Source organism: Falco naumanni, chromosome 14, assembly GCF_017639655.2.
Source record: "Falco naumanni isolate bFalNau1 chromosome 14, bFalNau1.pat, whole genome shotgun sequence".
Lineage (NCBI taxonomy): Eukaryota > Metazoa > Chordata > Aves > Falconiformes > Falconidae > Falco > Falco naumanni.
The window spans coordinates 3,572,036-3,592,243 of NC_054067.1; the positions used below are offsets into that span (position 1 = coordinate 3,572,036).

General features: G+C 44.9%; 1 protein-coding gene across 1 annotated transcript; it reads left to right on the forward strand.

The window, feature by feature from the left end:
• The first annotated feature begins 5,991 nt into the window (after positions 1–5,991).
• PGK1 (phosphoglycerate kinase 1) lies at positions 5,992–19,538 on the forward strand. Its single transcript, XM_040614231.1, has 11 exons — positions 5,992–6,142; positions 8,792–8,842; positions 9,954–10,109; positions 10,228–10,372; positions 12,494–12,597; positions 13,318–13,437; positions 15,689–15,803; positions 16,099–16,278; positions 16,832–17,009; positions 17,278–17,376; positions 19,067–19,538. Exons 1-11 carry the CDS (start codon positions 6,078–6,080, stop codon positions 19,105–19,107), a joined length of 1,254 nt encoding a protein of 417 aa, XP_040470165.1. The 5' UTR covers positions 5,992–6,077; the 3' UTR covers positions 19,108–19,538.
• Positions 19,539–20,208: the final 670 nt, after the last annotated feature.

The window sequence follows — 20,208 nt, forward strand, 5'->3', positions numbered from 1 at the left end:
AGCACTTGTGAGAGAGCGAGCAGAGCTTTCACATTCACTCGTACTGTTCTGGTAGTAAGAAATAAAAAATTAAGGTAAACTATTTGGATTAAATATGGGTTCGTTTTACCCTGTATGAAATCAGTGGAGCAAACATCAGTTTCTAGAGCTCTGATGGAAAATGATATAGTAGATAATAGTAGGATTAATGTTATTCTAAAACCTATTTTCTTCTGTGGTATTACAGAAGCACACGGAAATCCCACACCCCAGCAGCCTCCCGTAGCCAGCTACTCCGCTGGTTCGTATCGGAGCCTCTGCAGCTGCTGCCTGAAACATCCTGCTCTCAGGCTTGGAGTCCATTTTAGCAGCACACAGTTCCTGCATAGATTTTTATTTTTATTTACCACTCCCTAGATGCTTTCCTTTTAATACAGCTACATGATCTTAAGAGGCTCTTTCTTCATCTCTCCAGAGCAGTTTGAAAGCCCTAAAGGTCAAGCTTTGATTCAAGAATCAGCATCTGTCACAATACCAGAGCTGTGCTACTGGCAATGCTGGGGGGGTTTCCTGGATCACTTTGGTAGCTGTGAATTTATATAATGTCTGCTAAGTCATGAATGAAAACCGCTGAAGAAGTAAGACACTTTTTTTTTGTATCCCATTAAACACCTTAAGGCGAGTTTGTGAGCTCATGCCCACATACATGCTTGGCTGCAAGAAAAAGGAGACGCTGTGTACGGAGTGGGGTTCTTCAGCATTTTCAGCTTAACCCTCCATCCAGTTTTATAGTAGGACAGACCTGAAGCCCTTCATTCCCTGCTAATCACAGAAATGAGATTGCATACAATCATTTGCCAACCTGCTGACGTTAGGCAGGTGATGGGAGCAGCCAGGAGACGTACATGTTTATTCTCTGGCTGCAGCGGTGCTGGGAGTTTGGAATTTTGCCTATGCTTCAGGCAGTTTTCTCCCCAGTGCCAGACTGATGACTCAAGCTCCATATCCCAGTACATCGTTAGAAGGAAGAGCTGGGAAAGATTACAACAGACAAAGCTAGAGCTAGTGAGAACGTACGGGATTTGTGTTCATGCAAACTTTAATCTTCAGAGCAGTAGTCAGTTTGTGGGTATAAATCTCAATATTTTTGCCTAATTTGTCCTTACCTAGCTGGTAATGCTCGCAGTGCAGCAGTGCGTCACGATCACATACAGAGGCAGAGGCCCTGCCTCGCTTTGCAGGGCAGAGACGTTTGCCAGCAGGTAACTCCACTTTTTACTTAGGATAAAAAGGTGGAAGCTAACCTCATGCATGCACACTGTGAGAAACTACACGGCATTTCTTTATCTCTAAGTCTCTGAGAGTTCCACAGAGCCATGGCTGGCTGACAGTTTACAGAGTATGTAAACGAATGTTCCTGCTGTAAAATGCTCGAGTTCAAAGCAGGTACGGTCACTGCAGAGGTGACTCGGTAGCCATTCATGGTGAGTGCGGATGACCTCTCCTCTGTCCAGAGGCCCGACCTGCAGGAGCAGCACAGCACTCCGAGGAGCTTCTTCCCGTTGGCAGTTTCAGAAGATAAAAGCCGAGCAGAACTGAATCTGTGCCGCCTCCTGTCCCCCCTCTTTTTTACTTGGCGCTGGGATGGCTGTCCAGTGGGGTGTCACCTCGGCAGCCTGCCTACCCCAGAGCACTTGAACCTGGGTTTGTGCTGTAAGAAACTGCCCTCGTTAAGGAGGTATGTGAGAAACCGAGGAGAAAATGACAAGATCTGATTATTCTTTCACAAGATCTGATTATTCCTTCAGCGCTCAATGGTTTGGGAACCAAGCAAATTACAAATTAACGAAGCAGACTTCTAAGTTCCAAAGTTTAAAATAAGCACAATTCAAGAAAAACATTTAAACATGATAAAGCAAAAACCATATGAATGGGTCAGGCAACCTGAAATAGGGAAAGAGCATAGAAAGAGCACCTGGCAGATTTTTGGGGAGGAATTTTCCTGCTGAGAGGCAGAAAAATCTTTCCATTGCACCTTTCAGGCATCATGAAACCATTGGTTCAGTATTGGTAGAGCATTAACATTTCCCACTGAGTTCTTACCCACCTTGCCTGGAGAGCCCTGCTTCTTAAACACTCCAAAACCAGCATCCGTTTCGCAAGAGGTGGGGATGCTGGGGTGGCTCCTGGGCTGGGGGGAGGCAGGGGGGCAGGTGCTCCAAACCACTCTCACCTCTGGTTTATTCTAGTCGCTGAAAGCACAGTTCAGTGGCAAATCTATTAGGAGGGTGTAATTGGGGACCTGTCTTTTTATTAGTTGGTGATTATTGTTAGACTAATTTGTTATGCATTTTTTAAGTAGGCAGTATTAAAAGTCTAAAGCAAAAGACAGGAGATGATTGCATTAAAACAGATAAATATGCAGTTAAGATAGATGATGGCAGTATGCCTGATATTTATATTGAATATGAAAATACATGCCCCCAAACACCATCAGCTTTGATTATCCAAGAAAATCTGTATTACAAATCAATTCCATAAGTTTTAAATAATAAATTAAAAACAACACAACAACTATTGTATTAAAACTTCATAGTGAAATACGTGATATGTGTGTAAAAGCCTTTTAATATAAATGGTCTTGCTCAAGACTCATTCAGTGATGCTTTATTTCTGAAATGTAGGCATATGAGGTTGAGAGTCAGCATTTGTGGAGGGGGGGCAGGGGGGGAAGGGAAAAAAAAACATTTCTCAGTCTCCCTCCTGAACTTCCTCCATCTCTCTCAAGAATGCTCTCGTATCTTTCTTACAAGATACTTGTGGTTGAGTATTACACTATGCAAAGTGAAAAGAAATCTTAGAACCTGTGCTGAAGCGTGGCTTTAGGTGGGAGCTTAAAATGCAGAGGGGTGGTTATAAAAGCAGGAAGTTTCTGAAGACTGGATCATGTGCTACAGATGAAGATGCAGATTACTGGTCTCCAAACCACAGCCATTCAGTTTGATTCGTATAAACGTGCACAGCAAGTGATCTGTCTAAACTTGCCACGATTCCATTCCGTTTGGCTAAACGAAGCAGGCAGGACCGTACAGGGAAGCACTATGTCAGTCTAAAGTACAGCTTTGGTTTTGTATTCCTAGAAATCACTTCCTAGGATGGTCACAGGTCTAACACCAGACCCTCGTTCTTTTTGTTACCAGCCCTTTGCCCTGCTGGCTTTGTTGTACTGGTTAATTTAAAAGTAAAGGTTTTGAACTGTTTGCAAGGGCTTTTTTCTTTAAATATTTGCAATACATTCTAAATATTTCACAACAGGAGGGAAGGACAGAAAGGTGACTCGAGCATGGGAATGAACTTTGAGTCTCAAACACGTGTCTGTAATACTTCCCCTTTCTTCGTATCTTCTTTATAAAGCACAAATGCTGGTGCCCTGGCTGTATCCCATCTGGAATTATGTTCTGCCACTGCAATTTCTCATCTGACATCCTCCCTGTTCCCGTACTTCATGTTCTTCCCCAAGAAAAATGGAGAAAAAGCAAGCAAGCAAGCATAAAGCTAAAGTAAGGCTTGTGAACTATGGCTGCAGTTCTGCCCAAAGCAATGATGTCTGTAAGAGCACCAAGCTTCTAATTTCAGCTGACTACACACTTCCTATATAATACTCTACTAGCCTTTTAGATGTATATAGTTGTAGTTGAGTTAGCCCTACTGAGTAGAATGTTCTTCGTCATTTTTATTTATTTATTCTTATTTATAGCTTGCTTAGTCCTTTACTCCTGAGTGCCGCCTTCTAACTGGGGATTAGCAAGTGTCCCACTGTCCCCTGTCCCCTCTCCTCAGTCAGCTGTGCTATTGAGCTGCCTTCCACCTTCCACTACTGTGGGTGCTCAAGTCACCGTGTTCATGCCACTTCCCGTGACGTTTCTCCTTCATGCTTTCTTACCCCTAGGAGGCGGCATGCAAGCTTTCTGAAATAAAGCCTTGTACTAATGAATGAATCCATTTACAGGGGAAAGTAAATAGGTGCTGCAAGGATGCGGTTGTAGACTGCAGCTGAAAAAGGCCTTCCTTTCTGAGTCAGCATCAAGGAATTTAACTGTTGCCTTTGAAGAAAGCAGTACAGCACAAAGTAGAACAGGGAGAAGGAAACATTGATTTTAGAGCAGTTAGTTACAGCTCTTCTGGATCTGGAGTACTCCTTCCTTACCTTCTTACCCGGAGTCCCTTTAGTGTGAGCCATTTGATCACCTGCTATCAGTTGTGCCTCAGGCTCTGTGGGTAAAAGCAGCTCTTACAGCTGTCCTTGTGTGCAGGCGATCCCCACTCCTGAGAGGGCTCTTTTGCTGAACAAACCCTGGAAAAGGATCCAAAAATGGAGCACTCCCAGGCGCTGGGAAGGCTGGATTCAGGACCAGTTTAGGATTTGACTCAGGCTTTGGTGAATGTTGCATTAGCACCGACACTTTGACGTCCCTGCCCACTGGTGGTCCTGCAAGTGTGGCCAGGGGTCCTCTGGTTTACAAGGACCCCACTGGCTACTGCAAGTTCAGGGCTGGTTTACTAATTCACAGGACGGACCCTTGGATACACTTCAGATTCACTCGGCAGTCAATATTGACACCATTACTGTACCTAATTTGATTTGAACCCTGCTTGTATGACTTATAGCTACAGATGATGAACTACCACGACACACACTGATAAACTAAAGTGATGTGTGCCTACTCTTCTCATCCTAATAGGTGACTGCCTAATTGGTGATTTCACACCACCTATTAGTTTGTTCCCAGATGAATTATTTCAGCTTTTGTTGCTGTTGGGATTGCCATGTAACTTGGGTAAATTGATGGCTCTAACCTATCCTGGAGGCCCAGCCATGCTCCCCCAAGCCTTCTGGTAAGTCGTGCAGGAGGATGCTCCCGCTTTTCTGCCCCAGAGCCCATGCAGGGTGGACCCTTTCAGCCATGTGTGAGCAATGCACTGGTTTGGCTCTTTACTTATCTTTGCATTTTGTTTCTTGTAAGTGCATGCTGTTTTTTTCCTGTTTTGCCCGCACTTCACTTGCCTGTTACAGGCTATTCCTCTGAGTTTGCCCTTTCCTGTCAGCAAAGATTTTGTCAGGCACTCAGCTTGTCATCACAGTTTTCTCAGCAATATCTGCATCGTTAGCAAGTTTGGCAAAAAAAACCCTGCCAGCAGACAGAGGGGCCTAGCTGTCCTATGGGTAAAACCCAAAAGACGGTGAGCTCCTTTTCCCACAGCACGCAGCCCCATTCCACGGCCTTACAGGCCGCATGCACACCTGGGACAGGGAATTTTTGGACAGCCCACACAGAGCATACATCTGGAAAGTGTATCCCTTTGAACAGTTGTCTTGAAAAGTATTAATCTACGTAGGTAATTTAAAAATACCCTGGGGTTTCTCTTCTCTTGTAGGTGAGCGGTGGGCTGAGGCCTGCCTGCCCCACAGGGCCTACCCGCTGCCTGAGGGCCAGCCGCCCTGCACGCCACCTTCACCGAGGTTCTACCCCCTAGTAAGATCCAGAATTACTAATTTGGACGTTAGAGATTAGAAATGAAAGGGAGTTCATGTCAGTGAAATCTGACCGAGTATTTAAGGAGGAAACAAACCCGGCAGCCAGCTACCCCTGAAGCCGGGAGCCCGACGCTGCCTGCCGGGACTGCTGTGTGCTAGTTCCAGGAAAAGCGCGCTCTACGGTGCGCTCGCGGATTTCTTTCTAATTCTACAGTGAAATACATATTTAAATTGACGGGCGGAAGCCTAGCGGGCCCCCGGGGCGTGGCGGGCGGTGCGGAGCGCCCCGGTGCGCAGCCGGCGGTAACTCTGCCCTGAGGCGACCGGGCCCGGCTGCGTGCGGGACGTGACCGGGCCTCCCGCCGCAGCCCGGCCTCCCGCGGGGGAGGGCACTCTGCGGACGGGCAGGCGGCTCGACCAATAGTGACGCGCGGAGGGTGGTGCGGCCCAATCGCTGACGGGCAGGGGCGGGGCGGGCTGCGTGCCGGCGACGCGGGCGGGCGCTGCGGCAGAGCGCGGGCGGCGGTGGAGCGGAGCGGATCGAGTGGAGCCGGGAGCCAACATGTCTCTCTCCAACAAGCTCACCCTCGACAAGGTGGATGTGAAGGGCAAGCGGGTCGTTATGAGGTGAGGAGCTGGGCCCCGCCGCGCGGTGTGGGGAGGAGAGGAACGGCCTGGCCCCGCGGGGGCAGGAGCGCCCGGGGCCGCCACCCCTGGTGCCCTTGTGCCGGGGCGGCCTTCGATAGCGGCTGGGCCCGGCGAGGAGGCGGCGGAGCGGGCTGTGCCTCCCGGCGATGGAGGAGCGGGGGGAGCAGCGCTGCCTCCCCGCCCCGCTGGGCCCCGGCCGGCCGCGCTGCCTCCCCGCCCTGCCGGGCCCTCCGCGGCCGGACTCCGGCGCAGCTTCCCCCGGGCAGCAAAGTCACCCCCGTCCTCGGCAGCGGCACGTCTGGGCCCGGCAAAGTCTTTCCTGCGGGTTTGGGTTGCTCCCCGCCCGGCTGCTGGGGAGGCCCCGCACATCCCGGGTTACCCCTTCCGGGAGCGTGTCCCTCTCCCGGTGGCGGGGCTGTGATTGACGGGGGTAGCGTGAGCCCCGGCCGCGCTCAGCCCTGTTGGGGCCGGGCAGGATGGTGCCCAGCGCTGCCCGAGGTGGGCAACTGGGGGCTACAGCCGCTCGGCTTCCACCTGTACCTGCCATCCGCAGGCGGCCTGGGGAGAAAACAAGCCAGTCTACCCTGATTTTATTGGGGAGTGCTCCAAAACCTGCTTATTCCCCAGTTCCCTTCTTCCTTCCTGCAAATCCAAAAAGCGTTGCAATAAAAAAAGTGAAAATATGGTTCTGGCCAGCTACCCAAATAAAACAGTAATTTTGCTTTTTTGCAGCAAGCTTCGAGTTGCACAGGTATTCAGCATGTCCAGGTGTAAAACCCTAAAATAGGAATTTGTAGGTTAGTTATAAAACATCAAGGGCTGCTGAAAGCCTAATGGTGGAATTGTTGCCAAATACTGGGAGATAATGGCACTGAGGTACATCCTCCACGGAATACTCTTATTGTGGGATTCTTTGTCCAAGGTCACCATGATGTGACTACTATGTGTCTGTTACCTTGCTCAGTGAGTAGGCAGATACAACAAAATTGTAACTTCTCTTCCCTGTAGTCTGTGTGAGACAACTTGCTCTTTTTATCTTGTCTCTCTGTTGTCTCATTTTGAAGTAGTTCCCTAGAAATTTGATTACCAGAAACTAACCCCCATAAGGAGTACTGAAGAAGCTAGCTCAGAATTTGCATGGCTTCCTAAATTTTGTATGACAAAAGGCCTTTTTATCTCTGTAACAACTTTTTTTTTTTTTTTTTACCCTGCCTGTTTTTTCCTTTTCTGGGTTATGTTACAGAGAACAGTCTTGCTTTGGCAGAGGATGAGTTGGCCAGCTCTTAGTCTCCGGTGGTTAATGCACATACCTATTTTTGCAGTTCTGTGATAGGCTGCTAAAACAGTGAAACGGCAGATGAGGTGTCAGCCTTTGTGTTCCCTGCCTGCGTCTCATTTCACTGAAAAGAGTCACCATGTGCGCTCAGTACTAGTAAAATCAGTATCTTCTTCTTTTTTTTTTTTTTTTTTTCTTATCTGTCATAATTTTGGCATACTCATAACCTGATTATCTTCCAGTCTCAGTGCTGAAGCTTCAAGAGAAGTTGGGAATGGGGAGGAGAAACAGGTTCAAGGGGAGCTCAGATTTCAGTTATCTGCAGCAGGGAAGAAGAGCAAACTGGGTCTTCCTTTTGTAGCTCTGATGAATAATAGCATGATAATGGTTCTTTTCTTTTTAGAGTTAGTCCACTGTACTGTGGGGCTGCCAGTTCAATTTCTTTCTGCTCAGCTACTCCTGTTTTGCTGGCAGCTTTTGTCTGTCTTTCCATCTGTTTCTTGTGCTGAGCAGGTTGTAAAAGAATTCAAGTAACTTCCTGAATTGTGGTGTTCTTTAATACAGATACAGAATGGTGAAGGGTACACTGTAGCAGTGTGTTTTACTTTGCTGGTTCTGCTAGCCTGTTACACTGGGTTAGATGTAGCTGGTGAGTAATTCCTGCCTTTGCTGTTATGCAAACACAGCTTCCTGCTGCTAGTCAGCACGTGGGCGCAAGGCAGCTAGCGAGAAATGGCTGATGAAACTTCCCTCTCGCATCCCTTCACCTGGCACGAGTAGGGAAGTTATCTCTAGATCCATGGCTGGTCTTCCAGTGGGAATGTGATAAGCCCCAGGACCCGGCTACGGAGAACAGAAATTCAGAGTTGTAGACAATGCCTGGACAGCTTCCTTGAGCCTGCCCGCTTGCCTTAGTAGTGTAACCAGGTACTTTAGAGGCCTCATTAGAGAACACAACGACACTTTTCATTATTCCCTTCCTTTTCCCTTGGAAGCTCCTAGTCAGTGACCTGAGAGCATGTTGTTTAAAATGAAAAGGTTGTGGGGAGCTTGTTAATCTCAGTTTTATGTGTTTCTTCAGCATCATTGCTGCTGCGGTCATGAGCATTGGGATGTATTGGTGGCATAGCTTTACTAAGTCATTCTAGCAGATGTTTGTTCTTGGTTTATGTTCTATTATTACAAGCAGAAATGGCTAATAACATACTGATTTCAAAATGAAACTTGTGTACCAAGGCACAATTAAAAATCTTACTTTAATTGTAACATTGTTTTTCTAGCCAGCATTTTTGCTGACAGGTTCCCTCACTCTGTAAAAGAAATTTGTTGATTATTTAATTTTTTTTTTTTAGGGTTGACTTCAATGTTCCAATGAAGGATCACAAAATAACCAACAATCAAAGGTGAGCCATAACTTCTGTCCCAGATGGAAGCCCTGAAGTCTGTTTTCGCTCTGACTTTAGCCCAGTTACACTAGCAGTACCTGGAATACTGCCATGATTAAGCTGTGATTGCTCATACCAGGATATTAAAGCTGTCTTAGAGAAGGTCCAACAATTGTTAATTAAAACCCCTGCAGCCACTGGCAAACTATGCTAACTGCAAGGCTTCTTCTCACTATACCTGCTGTGGAAAGCATATAGAAAAGTCTTCTAATTGTACAGATCCTAAACTACATTCTTTAAAAGTGGCTGAAGCGTTGTGACCATTTCACAACCACATCCTTTTCACTGTGTGTGAAAATGAGCTGTATTTGTTGGTAGTATCCAGAATACTTTCTGCCTCCTGGTTACCCTGCAGGTATGTTGACTTGTGTTAGTGCAGCACACAAAGAGACGAGATTTAGAAACAGTGATATCAAATGTCTTGTCTTGCTTGTCTGTCACTTGCAGACAGATGACAGTTTTGTTCACCACAGAATGCCTGCTGCTCAACCTTCCCGTCACTTCTTTATTTGTTCAGAATCACAGACTAAACCAGGAGGCCCAGTAATGTTCAGGTGTGTCCTGACATTTCTTAGCTACAAGCAATCAGCAGAATTTAGATTACAAAATGCATTTCACTTCAGTGTCCTATGTTACATGGAAGATAACAGTGGAACACAGGAAAACATGCTGGGACAGAGAATTTTGTTGATGCTTTGCGGACCATGCTTCAGGATTGTCACAGTCCCTAGAAGGATAGGCTGGGTTAGTTCCACAGGGAAAGCTGTGCTCTGTGGGATGTGGTTAGTCTCGTAGACATTTGTTCTAATAAGGGTAGGTTGCTGAGAAGCCCAGCGTCCCTTTTTGCTGGTGGTGATGTCCTGCTGTCTTCTGGTGAGAGGTAGGCTGAACCACGTGAACGCCAGAGGTAGGATGGACTTCTTAAGTAATTGTTCTGCCCAGCTCTTGTGCTCAGTTTCTTTTGTCATTTTTGAAGGACAACTCCCAAGGCTCTTGTGTGTTTACTAAGTTTGCTTGCCTGGTAGACTACTTGAATCCTTTTTTAATTTGTTCTTCTCTGCTATTATAGGATCAAGGCGGCTGTTCCTACTATCAAGCACTGCTTGGATCATGGAGCCAAGTCAGTGGTTTTGATGAGTCACCTGGGTCGCCCGGATGGCGTTCCCATGCCTGAAAAGTTCTCCTTGGCCCCAGTAGCTGTGGAGCTTAAAGCACTCCTGGGCAGGTGAGGTAGAAGAGCAGTCCAGCATGCCTCAGGCCCTCTCTGGCAGCAGACCTGGGTGCTTCCCTTTCTGAAAGGAAGAATCACTGGTGGGATGACAGTGTGTATCTTGTGTTTGCAGGGAGGTCTTATTCCTGAAGGATTGCGTTGGTCCTGAGGTGGAGAAGGCCTGTGCTAATCCTGCAGCTGGCTCCATCATCCTGCTAGAGAACCTCCGATTCCACGTAGAAGAAGAAGGGAAAGGGAAGGATGCATCAGGGAACAAGGTGAAACTTCAAGTCTAGCTTTTGTGTGTGCCTGCTCTGGTCTTACTAGCTTGTTTGCTGCAGACCGACAAGGAACCAGCAGCTGGTCTAAAATGCTGTTTATGAATTTGCTCTCAGAAGGATGTCAGAGATCTTCAGTTCAGTGTGTCCGATCATTTGTTCCATGCTGTGAGGAAGTTTGAGTCAAATGCATTGAATTTCCAAGATGAAACAGCTTATGTGAAAGGTTACAGATGACTCTGTTGAAGGTGCTGTAGTCTGTAACAGAAGGAAAAGCGGGGGAAATAGGGCTGTGCAGCAAACTAGTTGCTGCTTATTAGACTTTATTTTGGGACATCTAGACCAAAAAACAAGGTCTGTTTGAGATTGTTGCCACTGGGGCCATAAGAAAGACGCTTCTTTCTTGGTTATCTGACTGATGTTTTAATATAAAGTTTAAACATTCTGCAGCACAGGAATTATCAAACCCTTTTATAAGCCTATCTGGTCTTAATAATCATCTAAGGCCAGGCTGCCTTGCACCTCTGACATTTTCTTGAAGGTCAGGAAGAGTGCTTGCTCCAGACAGCTGCTTTTCTTAGTGACAGTGACCCCACTGACTTTACACAGGTCTTGGCTCCTTTCAGATTCTGTTTGTGGGGTGGAATGCTGACATGGTGTGGTGCCCTTTATGGGCTGACACAGGACTCCTGTAAAACAGGCCAGAGAACTAGTAAGCCTTTGCTGATGGCAATAAGAAATTGAGCAAGTCTGGAATTATTTGCTACCAGAATTGTGTGCCACTGAAAGCCAATATGGTGGCAGGGAAAAGTGGGACAAAAATTTAATTTGCTTTGGGAAGCAGTCCCTTGGTTTAGTGCATTTCTGTAATTTTCAGGTTATTTAGCTGGCTGTATGCATATGGAAGCATGTGCTGCAGTTGAGCAGAAGAGGAGGGGGGCTGTTGACAGACCTGCTTCTCATCCTAACAGGTGAAAGTCGGTGCTATGGAAATAGTGATGTGGTACAAGACTGCAGATTATTAACTGGTGCTTGTTAACAAAGCAGATCAAGTGGCAGTGGTTCCTTCGTTCAGAGCCTCTTGTGTTCTGCTTACAGATGTTACTGGTACTTAATCTCTTTGTGTAAAGCCAGGCGATTTAACAAGTGAAGGAGCAGTTGAAAACATTGTTCTATAATCTGTGTAGCCCCTTTGGCTTGTTTTATGCTCGGGCTGAACCCATCTGCCGTATATTAGTGTACCTGCCTGCCATCATCCCCATGGTGTTATATCTGGGCGCTAGCAGAGGCCTCACTGAGAATGATGAGCTGGTAAAGCAAAAAGCACCGGGAGAGGTGATAGCTTGACTGCCAGTCTGGGCTGTTCTTTAAGAGCAAGTGGCTGTAAACTAGGTCCAAGCAGTCACTTAGTGTCAGAGTGAGCTCCTCTGTCTTTTCATGGTGGTAAAGAAAACCCAACTATATGAGCTGTCCCATGAGGATTTGGTAGGATGCGTAGAGGATGGAGAAGTTTTAACAGAAATGCATCTGTTCTTGCTTACTACATGCTAAGCTTGTCTTCAGCTTTCCAATGTTGGCTGCTTTTGCTGTGGCCTGTTGTAGTGTGCAGGCTACGTATAAGTTAATCCTCAATGCATCGTTGTATCAGTCCTTCAGGAGCTTGTCCTTTTACCTGTGGCACTTGAGGACCACATTTTCTTTGTTCAGTAATTGTTAGTCTCATCTCAGCATTGCCTCATCTCCACACACCCTTTCTGTTACCTGTGGTCACCGCACAAAACTGAAAATCTGTAGGAGAGAGACTGAAGGGTTGGTAGTGCTGCAGTTCATTCCTGCTCTGATAGACTAGAAGCTTGAAGTGGGAACAGGCCTCGGGCCTGTAATAGCAGTCTCAGGGAGTTTAATGTGGAGTTTAAACCATTTAAATCTTTCTGTCGCTCCTACTTACTTACTGGGAAAGACCACATGAAATACAGTGACCCACAGGATGAACTGATGAGTTTCTCCAGCTGACCTTTCTTTGCTTTGGGTTTATAAGTCAAATTGCTGACTTTGGCTTCAGTTTCAGAATCAATTCTGTGTACCTGAATAGCACAAACTTGTCATTCTTTTTCTTTTTAGATCAAGGCTGATTCTGCAAAAGTGGAGGCTTTCAGAGCCTCTCTTTCTAAACTGGGAGATGTCTATGTCAATGATGCTTTTGGAACTGCCCACCGGGCTCACAGGTGTGTATCCAGTTCCCTTCCACAGGCAGAACTGCAGAATGATGTCATGGAAACACATACAACTGTGCCCCCAGTGAGTTTTAACTTCCTTTTGGGCTTATCCCATTATCATTCTGCTGTTTGTTCCTGAGTAATGGATTTAGTGGAGACAGTTGTCAATAGTATATGCTCTTTCAAGTTTGCTTCTGGGCACAGGAGACAGGTGTAACTCCTAAGACTTGAACTGACTTTTTAGGCTTTGAGGATAAAAAAATTACTTGCTTTGGACTTGTATAAATTGTCCTGCAATTACAGCAGACCTCTTTTCCAAAAGATTAATAGCTCCAGATTGATTATTCTCATGGAGTGTGGTTAGGTATGTGTGCTTTGCAAACTCCAGTGGTCTGCTTTGAGCTTGATTTCATGATCTGGTGCTGCTGGAAGAAGATACCTGTGCTCTTATGCTTAACTGTCCCTCAGCACTCTGGATCACTGGTTAACACTGTGAGTGTCTTGCGTATTAATATATCTGTGCAAAAACAATCTCAGAAAGTAAGGGTGTACAGCCAGCTTATCAAAGTAGGAAAACAAAAACCTTGTCTTTGTTTTCATGCAGGTTTTCATGCTGTTCTCATTGCTGCAGCTGACTAAAGGATTGGTTTTGCAATGCTGTGAGACACAGGGATGTTTGGACCTGTACTGATTGAAAATTTTTCCATTCCTCACTCTTTTATTCTGCAGCTCCATGGTAGGTGTCAATCTGCCTCAGAAGGCTGCTGGCTTCCTCATGAAGAAAGAACTGGATTACTTTGCTAAGGCCCTAGAAAGTCCGGAGAGACCCTTCTTAGCAATTCTTGGAGGGTAAGACTCAAGAACATATCAACTCCATATTTCTCTTTAACTACTCAGTAAGAAATGAAAAGTTATTTTGGCTTGGTTCAAACAAGTGTTTTCCTTCTAACTGTGCCTACAGTTCAGATTTATAGATAAGTCCCAAGATCTCTGTAAGATGCAGATTAGAGAGGAGCTAACTGGCCGCGTCTGCTCCTGTGATGATACTGTCAGGGCCTGGTCATCATATCTGCTAACCTCTTCTTAATTCCCCACATGGAGACAATCCACAGCAGTTTGTTGTACAGATGAACCAGAAGAGCTGTTAGAGACACATGATGGCCCTGAAACATTGTTGGTGACCTTTCCTCCACGGTTCAGAGTACAAGCATCCTGCAGGCTCAGCACTGTGTAAATTGACACAGTCTGTCGTTATGCAATGGTGACCTACTGTAGCTGGGTAGGCCTCCATTCTCCCCCAGTACCTAGTGTGCCAAGAAACTTGAAGGTGCAAAACCAAGTGACTGTGTGTAGAAATAATTTCCCATTGCTAATGATTTTGGTCATGTTTGTACCCAGTCTGGCACTGTAGTTCAGTGACAGTATTTCAGGTCATCAGGTGAATTAAAATACCTTGCTATGTAACACAGAACTGGGACACCATAACATTCCTGTGTTCCTGACAGAAGTATGTGCCTCCTGACAGAAGTATGTGCCTTATTTCTGCTCTTTGCACCCATAAATGTGTTTTTTAAGAAGTAGTATTCAGTTCTTACATAAAGTTTAAACTTTTTCTATGACCTTGGCTGTAGTGAACCTTTTTTGAGAGGTACATAACAAGGGTGACCAGGAGGTTCCCAGACTAGGAGCCTGGTACTAAACTCATTGTGTGGCCAAGGACTGATGAGTGCTGACTGCACCTTAGTGAGTCACAGGATGAACTCTGAGAGCAGTTCAGAGCCAGAAAATACCTGTATCTGTCTGGAAGTGGCACCTTTTTAGGTGGGATGGCAGATGCAGCAACTCTGGCTCGGTTGTACCAGAGGGAAGTCATGCCTGGAAGCTGTGTGTGGTCCAGTTGCAGGCTTGCTACTGCTTATCTATAATAAAATTGGGCCTAGAAGATGAACTGAGAATAACTGTACTAACAAGTAAAGTGGAAATTAAATGTGTTGGGAAAGAAAGACCATGTGCAGGAAGGTAATTCAGTGCTAGAAGCAGGGTATGTGCAAGGGTAAGAAAGAAAAATGTAATTATGTAATTCACCTTCCCGTCTCTTTCTGCCTGCAGCTGCACAGGGCAAGGTGGGCACTGCAGGCTTTTGCTGCAGCTCTGTCCCATCCCATCAAGGCTTCTTGACCCGCTCAGTGCCTACAGTGTAGCAACATTTGCAGCTTCACGGCTTAAGCTGGGGTTGGTGGCTGGCTCACACCAGAGCTCTCCATGGTTGCCAAGACCGGATTTGTAGAGGCAACGCCTATTTCTTATGGTTAGGTCTGAAAGCATTTTGTTAATGAAATTCATGCAGTTATCCATGGTTTAGAGATGGAGAAACTAAAGCAAGAAGAGGAAATGGTCTCATCTAACATCACCAAGTAGGGCATGGTCTTAAGACTATGATGGAGGTCTCTGAGTGCCAGACCAGATTTCACTCGGGGTTGTTTCCTGAGGTTTTTTATGAAGCTTTCTTTTAGATAACAACAAAAATTCCATACATGGCATTAAAGAGAGAAGACAGGAGACTTTTGTCTATTTACTGCCTCCTCTGCCTTTCCTATATAAAGAAATTTTGGTATTGTTCCAATACTGTTTGTATCTTGTACCAAAAGCAGTCATCGGCTTTGGGGCAGGGCAGTTCTGTATCACAGATCACCCTAGCAGTTTGGAGCTGTGCTGTGAGTGTGGCGGGGTGCCGGACCTGGAAGGGTTACAGGAGCTGGTGGTATGGCAGCTGGTACAGAAGATCCTGCTGGGGTTGGTCAGTGGTTATGAATGGCAGTGCTCTGATCTCTGCTCTACCTTGCTGGACAGCAGGGGAAATCAGGCTCTAAAGTGCCAATGAGGTTTAGATTGAAATAGGAAAAAAATAGAGGACTCCTGTAAGTTGATGTTTAATGCTGGCCTGTGAAGTTGCCAAATTCCCTTTCTGCCTGCTCCCAACAACTCCTTTGTCGGATCATTCTCTCCATATGGCTTTGACACACCACAATCGAGTAAGTTTTGCCTCAGGAGTTTTGAGCAGCAGCTACATTATTCATCCTTTTTCCTTCTCTCTTGCCAGAGCCAAGGTTCAGGATAAGATCCAGCTGATCAATAACATGTTGGATAAGGTCAATGAGATGATCATTGGTGGTGGAATGGCATTCACCTTCCTCAAAGTGATCAACAACATGGAGGTACGAAAAGAGCAATTCGGTGCCTACTCCTAGGAAAGAATGCGGTCAGAATGTCCTTTATATATGCTAGTATTGAGAACTGGCTATCAGCCCTCTGCAAGAGTAGGGAGCACTGAGAAGTTACTTGACAATCACTTTGCAAAAATCAAATTGGTGCCTATGTCTAGCTAGGTGCGTTAGGAGAACAGTCTTTCCAGAATGGCTGGCTGAGCAGTTTGGCTTGACTACTGCTGTAGTTTAGCTACAGTAGCTAAACAAACACCTCTCTCTTACTTTTCCCAAATAATTTCTCTAGATTGGTAACTCTCTGTTTGATGAAGAGGGATCAAAAATTGTCAAGGACCTGATGGCCAAGGCAGAGAAGAATGGCGTGAAGATTACTCTGCCTGTTGATTTCATCACTGCAGACAAATTTGATGAGCATGCACAGACTGGGGAAGCCACAGTGGCTTCAGGCATTCCTGCTGGCTGGATGGTAGGTTTTAATAGGCTTTAAGGGACTAAAAGAAGTAACAGGCAGCAGTGGGGTGGGAAGGACACCTTAAAGGAGTAGAAAAAGTAATTATCATTCTTTGCAAAGGTTTCTGAAGGTGGTCAAACTATGTAGTGTGTTGGTTTAATGAAATGGAAGTCCTGTTTGTTCTGAATTTTTAAGTTTAAAGTAGCTTTTGCGAGGTTTGTATTAAAACAACAAAACTCCTCTTAAAACCTTGAGTACAGTAGAAATCCCTTGTATTTGACAAATTTAAGTGGAGTTAGCAAAAGTTTCTAATCAAGGCTTCAAGCATCTGGCATTGACTTAAAAATTTAATTACTTGTACTAGGAAGATAAATACCACACCAGACTCCACCCTCCTGCAGCAGCTGCTGATAAATCTTTCTGCTTCTCAGTATTCAGTGCATATAGAGAAATACTTGCTTCATATCTGGGGCTAAGGGGGAAGCTTCTGAGGACCCCAGCTAAACAATGGCGATTTGAGATGAGGGTCAGCAGTAAGTGTATCAATGGCTTCTTTTACTTGTCTTAGGGCTTGGACTGTGGCCCTCAAAGTGTGGCAAAGTTTGTTGAAGTTGTGGGAAGGGCCAAGCAAATTGTGTGGAATGGCCCAGTCGGTGTCTTTGAGTGGGACAAGTTTGCCAAAGGAACCAAAGCCCTGATGGACAAAGTGGTAGAAGTAACTGGAAAGGGCACCATCACCATTATTGGTAAGCAGCTGTATGTGTTTCTTCTTGTCTTTCTAAATGCAACAATGCTTGCCAGTACCATGTTAAAAATACTTGTCAAATTCTTTTTCTTCCCTCATGTTTTCATCTGTCCTTCAGCTTGGAGATAGGACTTTAAAAAATGTTGTATGTACCGATGCAGAGTATTTGGGAGCAGGACCAGCACATAGCAAGGCTGTGGCCCTTAAGCTGAACAAAATCTGAATTTCCTGTGTGTTTCATTGATTATATTTTTTTGTTTGTACTACAGGTGGTGGAGATACAGCTACTTGCTGTGCAAAGTGGAACACTGAGGATAAAGTTAGCCATGTCAGCACCGGAGGTGGCGCCAGCCTGGAACTGCTAGAGGGTAAATGTTCCTTTATTTTAACTACTTCCAGCGAATTGGGTACTTTGGGTGTTCTGCCACTTGTTGATACTCAAGAAATCACAATGGGGTGAACGTCTTTTCTGTTCCACCATGTGGAGTTGAACATAGCTTTTGAGCAACGAGCTCCTCATTGCTCTTCTGTAGTTCTCCTAGAGGAAGAAAGAAAATGGAGTATTCTTGCAAACAACACGGTCTGCCACTCCCAGAAAGCAAAAATGCTGGAATAGAAAATAAAATGGCCTTGAGAGTGAGCTTACTTTTGTAGATGATCCCCTGAGACACGCTAACCAGACTGTTTAAAATGCCCAGTTTCTGTGAGGGAAATCACATCAGAATAGTCTGGAATTTTTGCCAGAAGTTTCCTTTTGGGCACATTGTTTGAAATTCCGTGGTTTTGGGGAGCCCTCTAGTGATCGATCACAAACGTGCACAAGTATACTTGGAATTCAAAATGGTGAGAATTTACAGGATTCCTCTAATGAGTTACATTGTACTCTAAATGAGTTTTCATTTCCTCTGGTAATTAGCTGTTTCCCAATATGGGTAAATTATCTAATGCTGTCAGCTTCTCTGTAGAAGAGAAACTGCAATAAACTGCATTGCAGCTGCTAGTTTCCAGCAGTTATATGCGAGACAGAGCTTTTGTTTCTGTTGCCTAGGGAGTGATGGTAAAGGGAAAGAATGCAGATGGCTAGAAGGAAACACTGTGCAACTGATTTATTCAAAAGAACAAACTTGTCTAAGTTTTGGCCCAAAATGTGGGTTTGTGTGTGTGATCTTTTAAATGTAACGGAAGTCTAGCTAATTAGAAAAGCTTCTGAAGATTTAAAAAAGGCGTGCACGCCCCCCACCCAAAACCCAACAAACTGGTGAGTTGTGAACAGTGTTAAAATTCAGTACTGCCATGCAGCTTGAGCATTAGAAGGTAGGTTTTCAAAAAAAAAAAAAAAAAAAAGGCAAAACCAGAGGTCTGTCTTCGTTATTAAAGTAGGACAAAAAGCTAAAAATGCTTTAGAAAACATTGCACTTTAATAATCCGGGCCCTCATGCTCAGACATGAGCATATTCCTTGCTTCCATCAGTTGGAATGAGGCATGTAAATATCTAGACCTGGGTGTTTTAGTCCCAGTAAAAGACTTGAGACTTGTAGGAGGCTTTGTTTCTTTTTCTGAATTAATTCTTAAAATTTCCACCACACACTCCAAAATTCTATTTATGTGCCACTAGAGATTAAAGAAAGTATGCAGCAACTCCCTAGACCAAATCAAAAATCTGTTTGCCATCAAACTTAATGGAAAAAGATCTTAGGTGTTTGGATCTGACCCTAGCAGAGACTTGGATAGAAATTTACCATTATTAGTTAACTGAGAATTGATGACTGTGGTACGTTAAGAATCTGTCTGCTGACATATGAGTGCAGCTGTGCTCTGGATACTCACTACAGCAGCCCTAAAAGGTATTTACTGCATGAAACATCTAAATGTAACTCATATGCGTAAGGGCCACAGTCAATAGGAGCATGCATAGAGCCGAGCTCTTCCATTTTTAACCTACAATGTCTGATAATTTCTTTTAATATGTTTAAATGATGCAATTGCAAGTGTAAAACTTAGTTGCTTGAGGGCAGAGGGGTTCTTAACTTTACCGGTATGTTTTTAACTGCTAACAGGTAAGGTTCTTCCTGGTGTGGATGCCTTGAGCAACGTGTAGAGAGCAGAGTATCACCCCAGTTCCCGGTCCTGTGCACAGCCCCTGAGATTCAACACTTCAGCGCTTCTGTATTTCAACTCTGCGATAGGCAGATCACAGAATGTAAACCGAAACTGGACAGGGTTTGAGGAGACAGCAGAGAGATTTTACGACTGCAGTTTACATGATGTGGATTTGTCCACTGTTATCCCACTTGAATTAACGTAGTGAGTTTAAACTGTTGTTGTGAACTTAGAGTGTATATATTTATATTTTGCCTTTTCAAAGAGATTAATCCCTGTTAGACATGTCCGTTTCTCAGAAAGGAGTGCACTGTTTAGCTTCAATGTTCTTAGGCATTTTCATCACTTGACACTGTTCAGAAACAAGAGGGGACTCCAGTTTTTTGGAGGCTGATTGTAATAGCTGCTGAATAAACATATTTAAAATGCTCCCAGTTTGTATATGGTCCTTCTTTCAGATTTTTGAAATGGTATACATTAAAATATCTCTGACTCCTGATGCTAGGAAGAAGCTATTTTAATGTTTTCCACTAATTACAGTATTTATAAATACCTTTTATTTGTGTCCAGAGGATCTGTAAGCACCCACTCATCATCAAAGTGAACTTTGGTAAGGACGTAAATTCTTGCGGATGTGCTGTTACATTAAAACTTCCATGCTGTCAGGTAATAAAGTAAGATGAAATTTTGGATGTGCAAGTCTGGTAAAAAAAGTGCACATCTAAAAGTGTTTCCCACCTAGAGAACTCCCCTCATAGCAGGCAACCAATGCATCTAATCTGAATATAGGGGAAACTGAAGACAGGCAGGTAAAAACTGAGTCACAGGCAAACAGAACCGCAGTGCACCTTTGCTAAGTTTGTGGTCCTAAAAGTGCATAAAACTAGCATAGTAAAACCACACAGTTGGACAATTAGGTTTGTGTGTGTGGCTTAAGCATGTTGCAGAACCACAAGTATTGTCAGCGGAGGACCACCAACACGGTGCAAATGTCTGAAGTTGGGATTTCCGTTTTGACTGTTGTGCGTTGGCTCCTATGCTTGCTGCAGGACCCAAAAGTGAGCACAGGGCAGCTCTAAACCAAACCCAGGATTGCTCC

What these genes read in the sequence shown, in the direction of transcription:
- PGK1 (XM_040614231.1), top strand. Translation starts at nt 6,078, where the DNA reads ATGTCTCTCTCCAACAAGCTCACCCTCGACAAGGTGGATGTGAAGGGC. An exon ending in AGGATGCATCAGGGAACAAG is followed by an intron (nt 10,373 to 12,493) that starts GTGAAACTTCAA and finishes TTTTCTTTTTAG; the next exon opens with ATCAAGGCTGATTCTGCAAA. An exon ending in GGGCACCATCACCATTATTG is followed by an intron (nt 17,010 to 17,277) that starts GTAAGCAGCTGT and finishes TTTGTACTACAG; the next exon opens with GTGGTGGAGATACAGCTACT.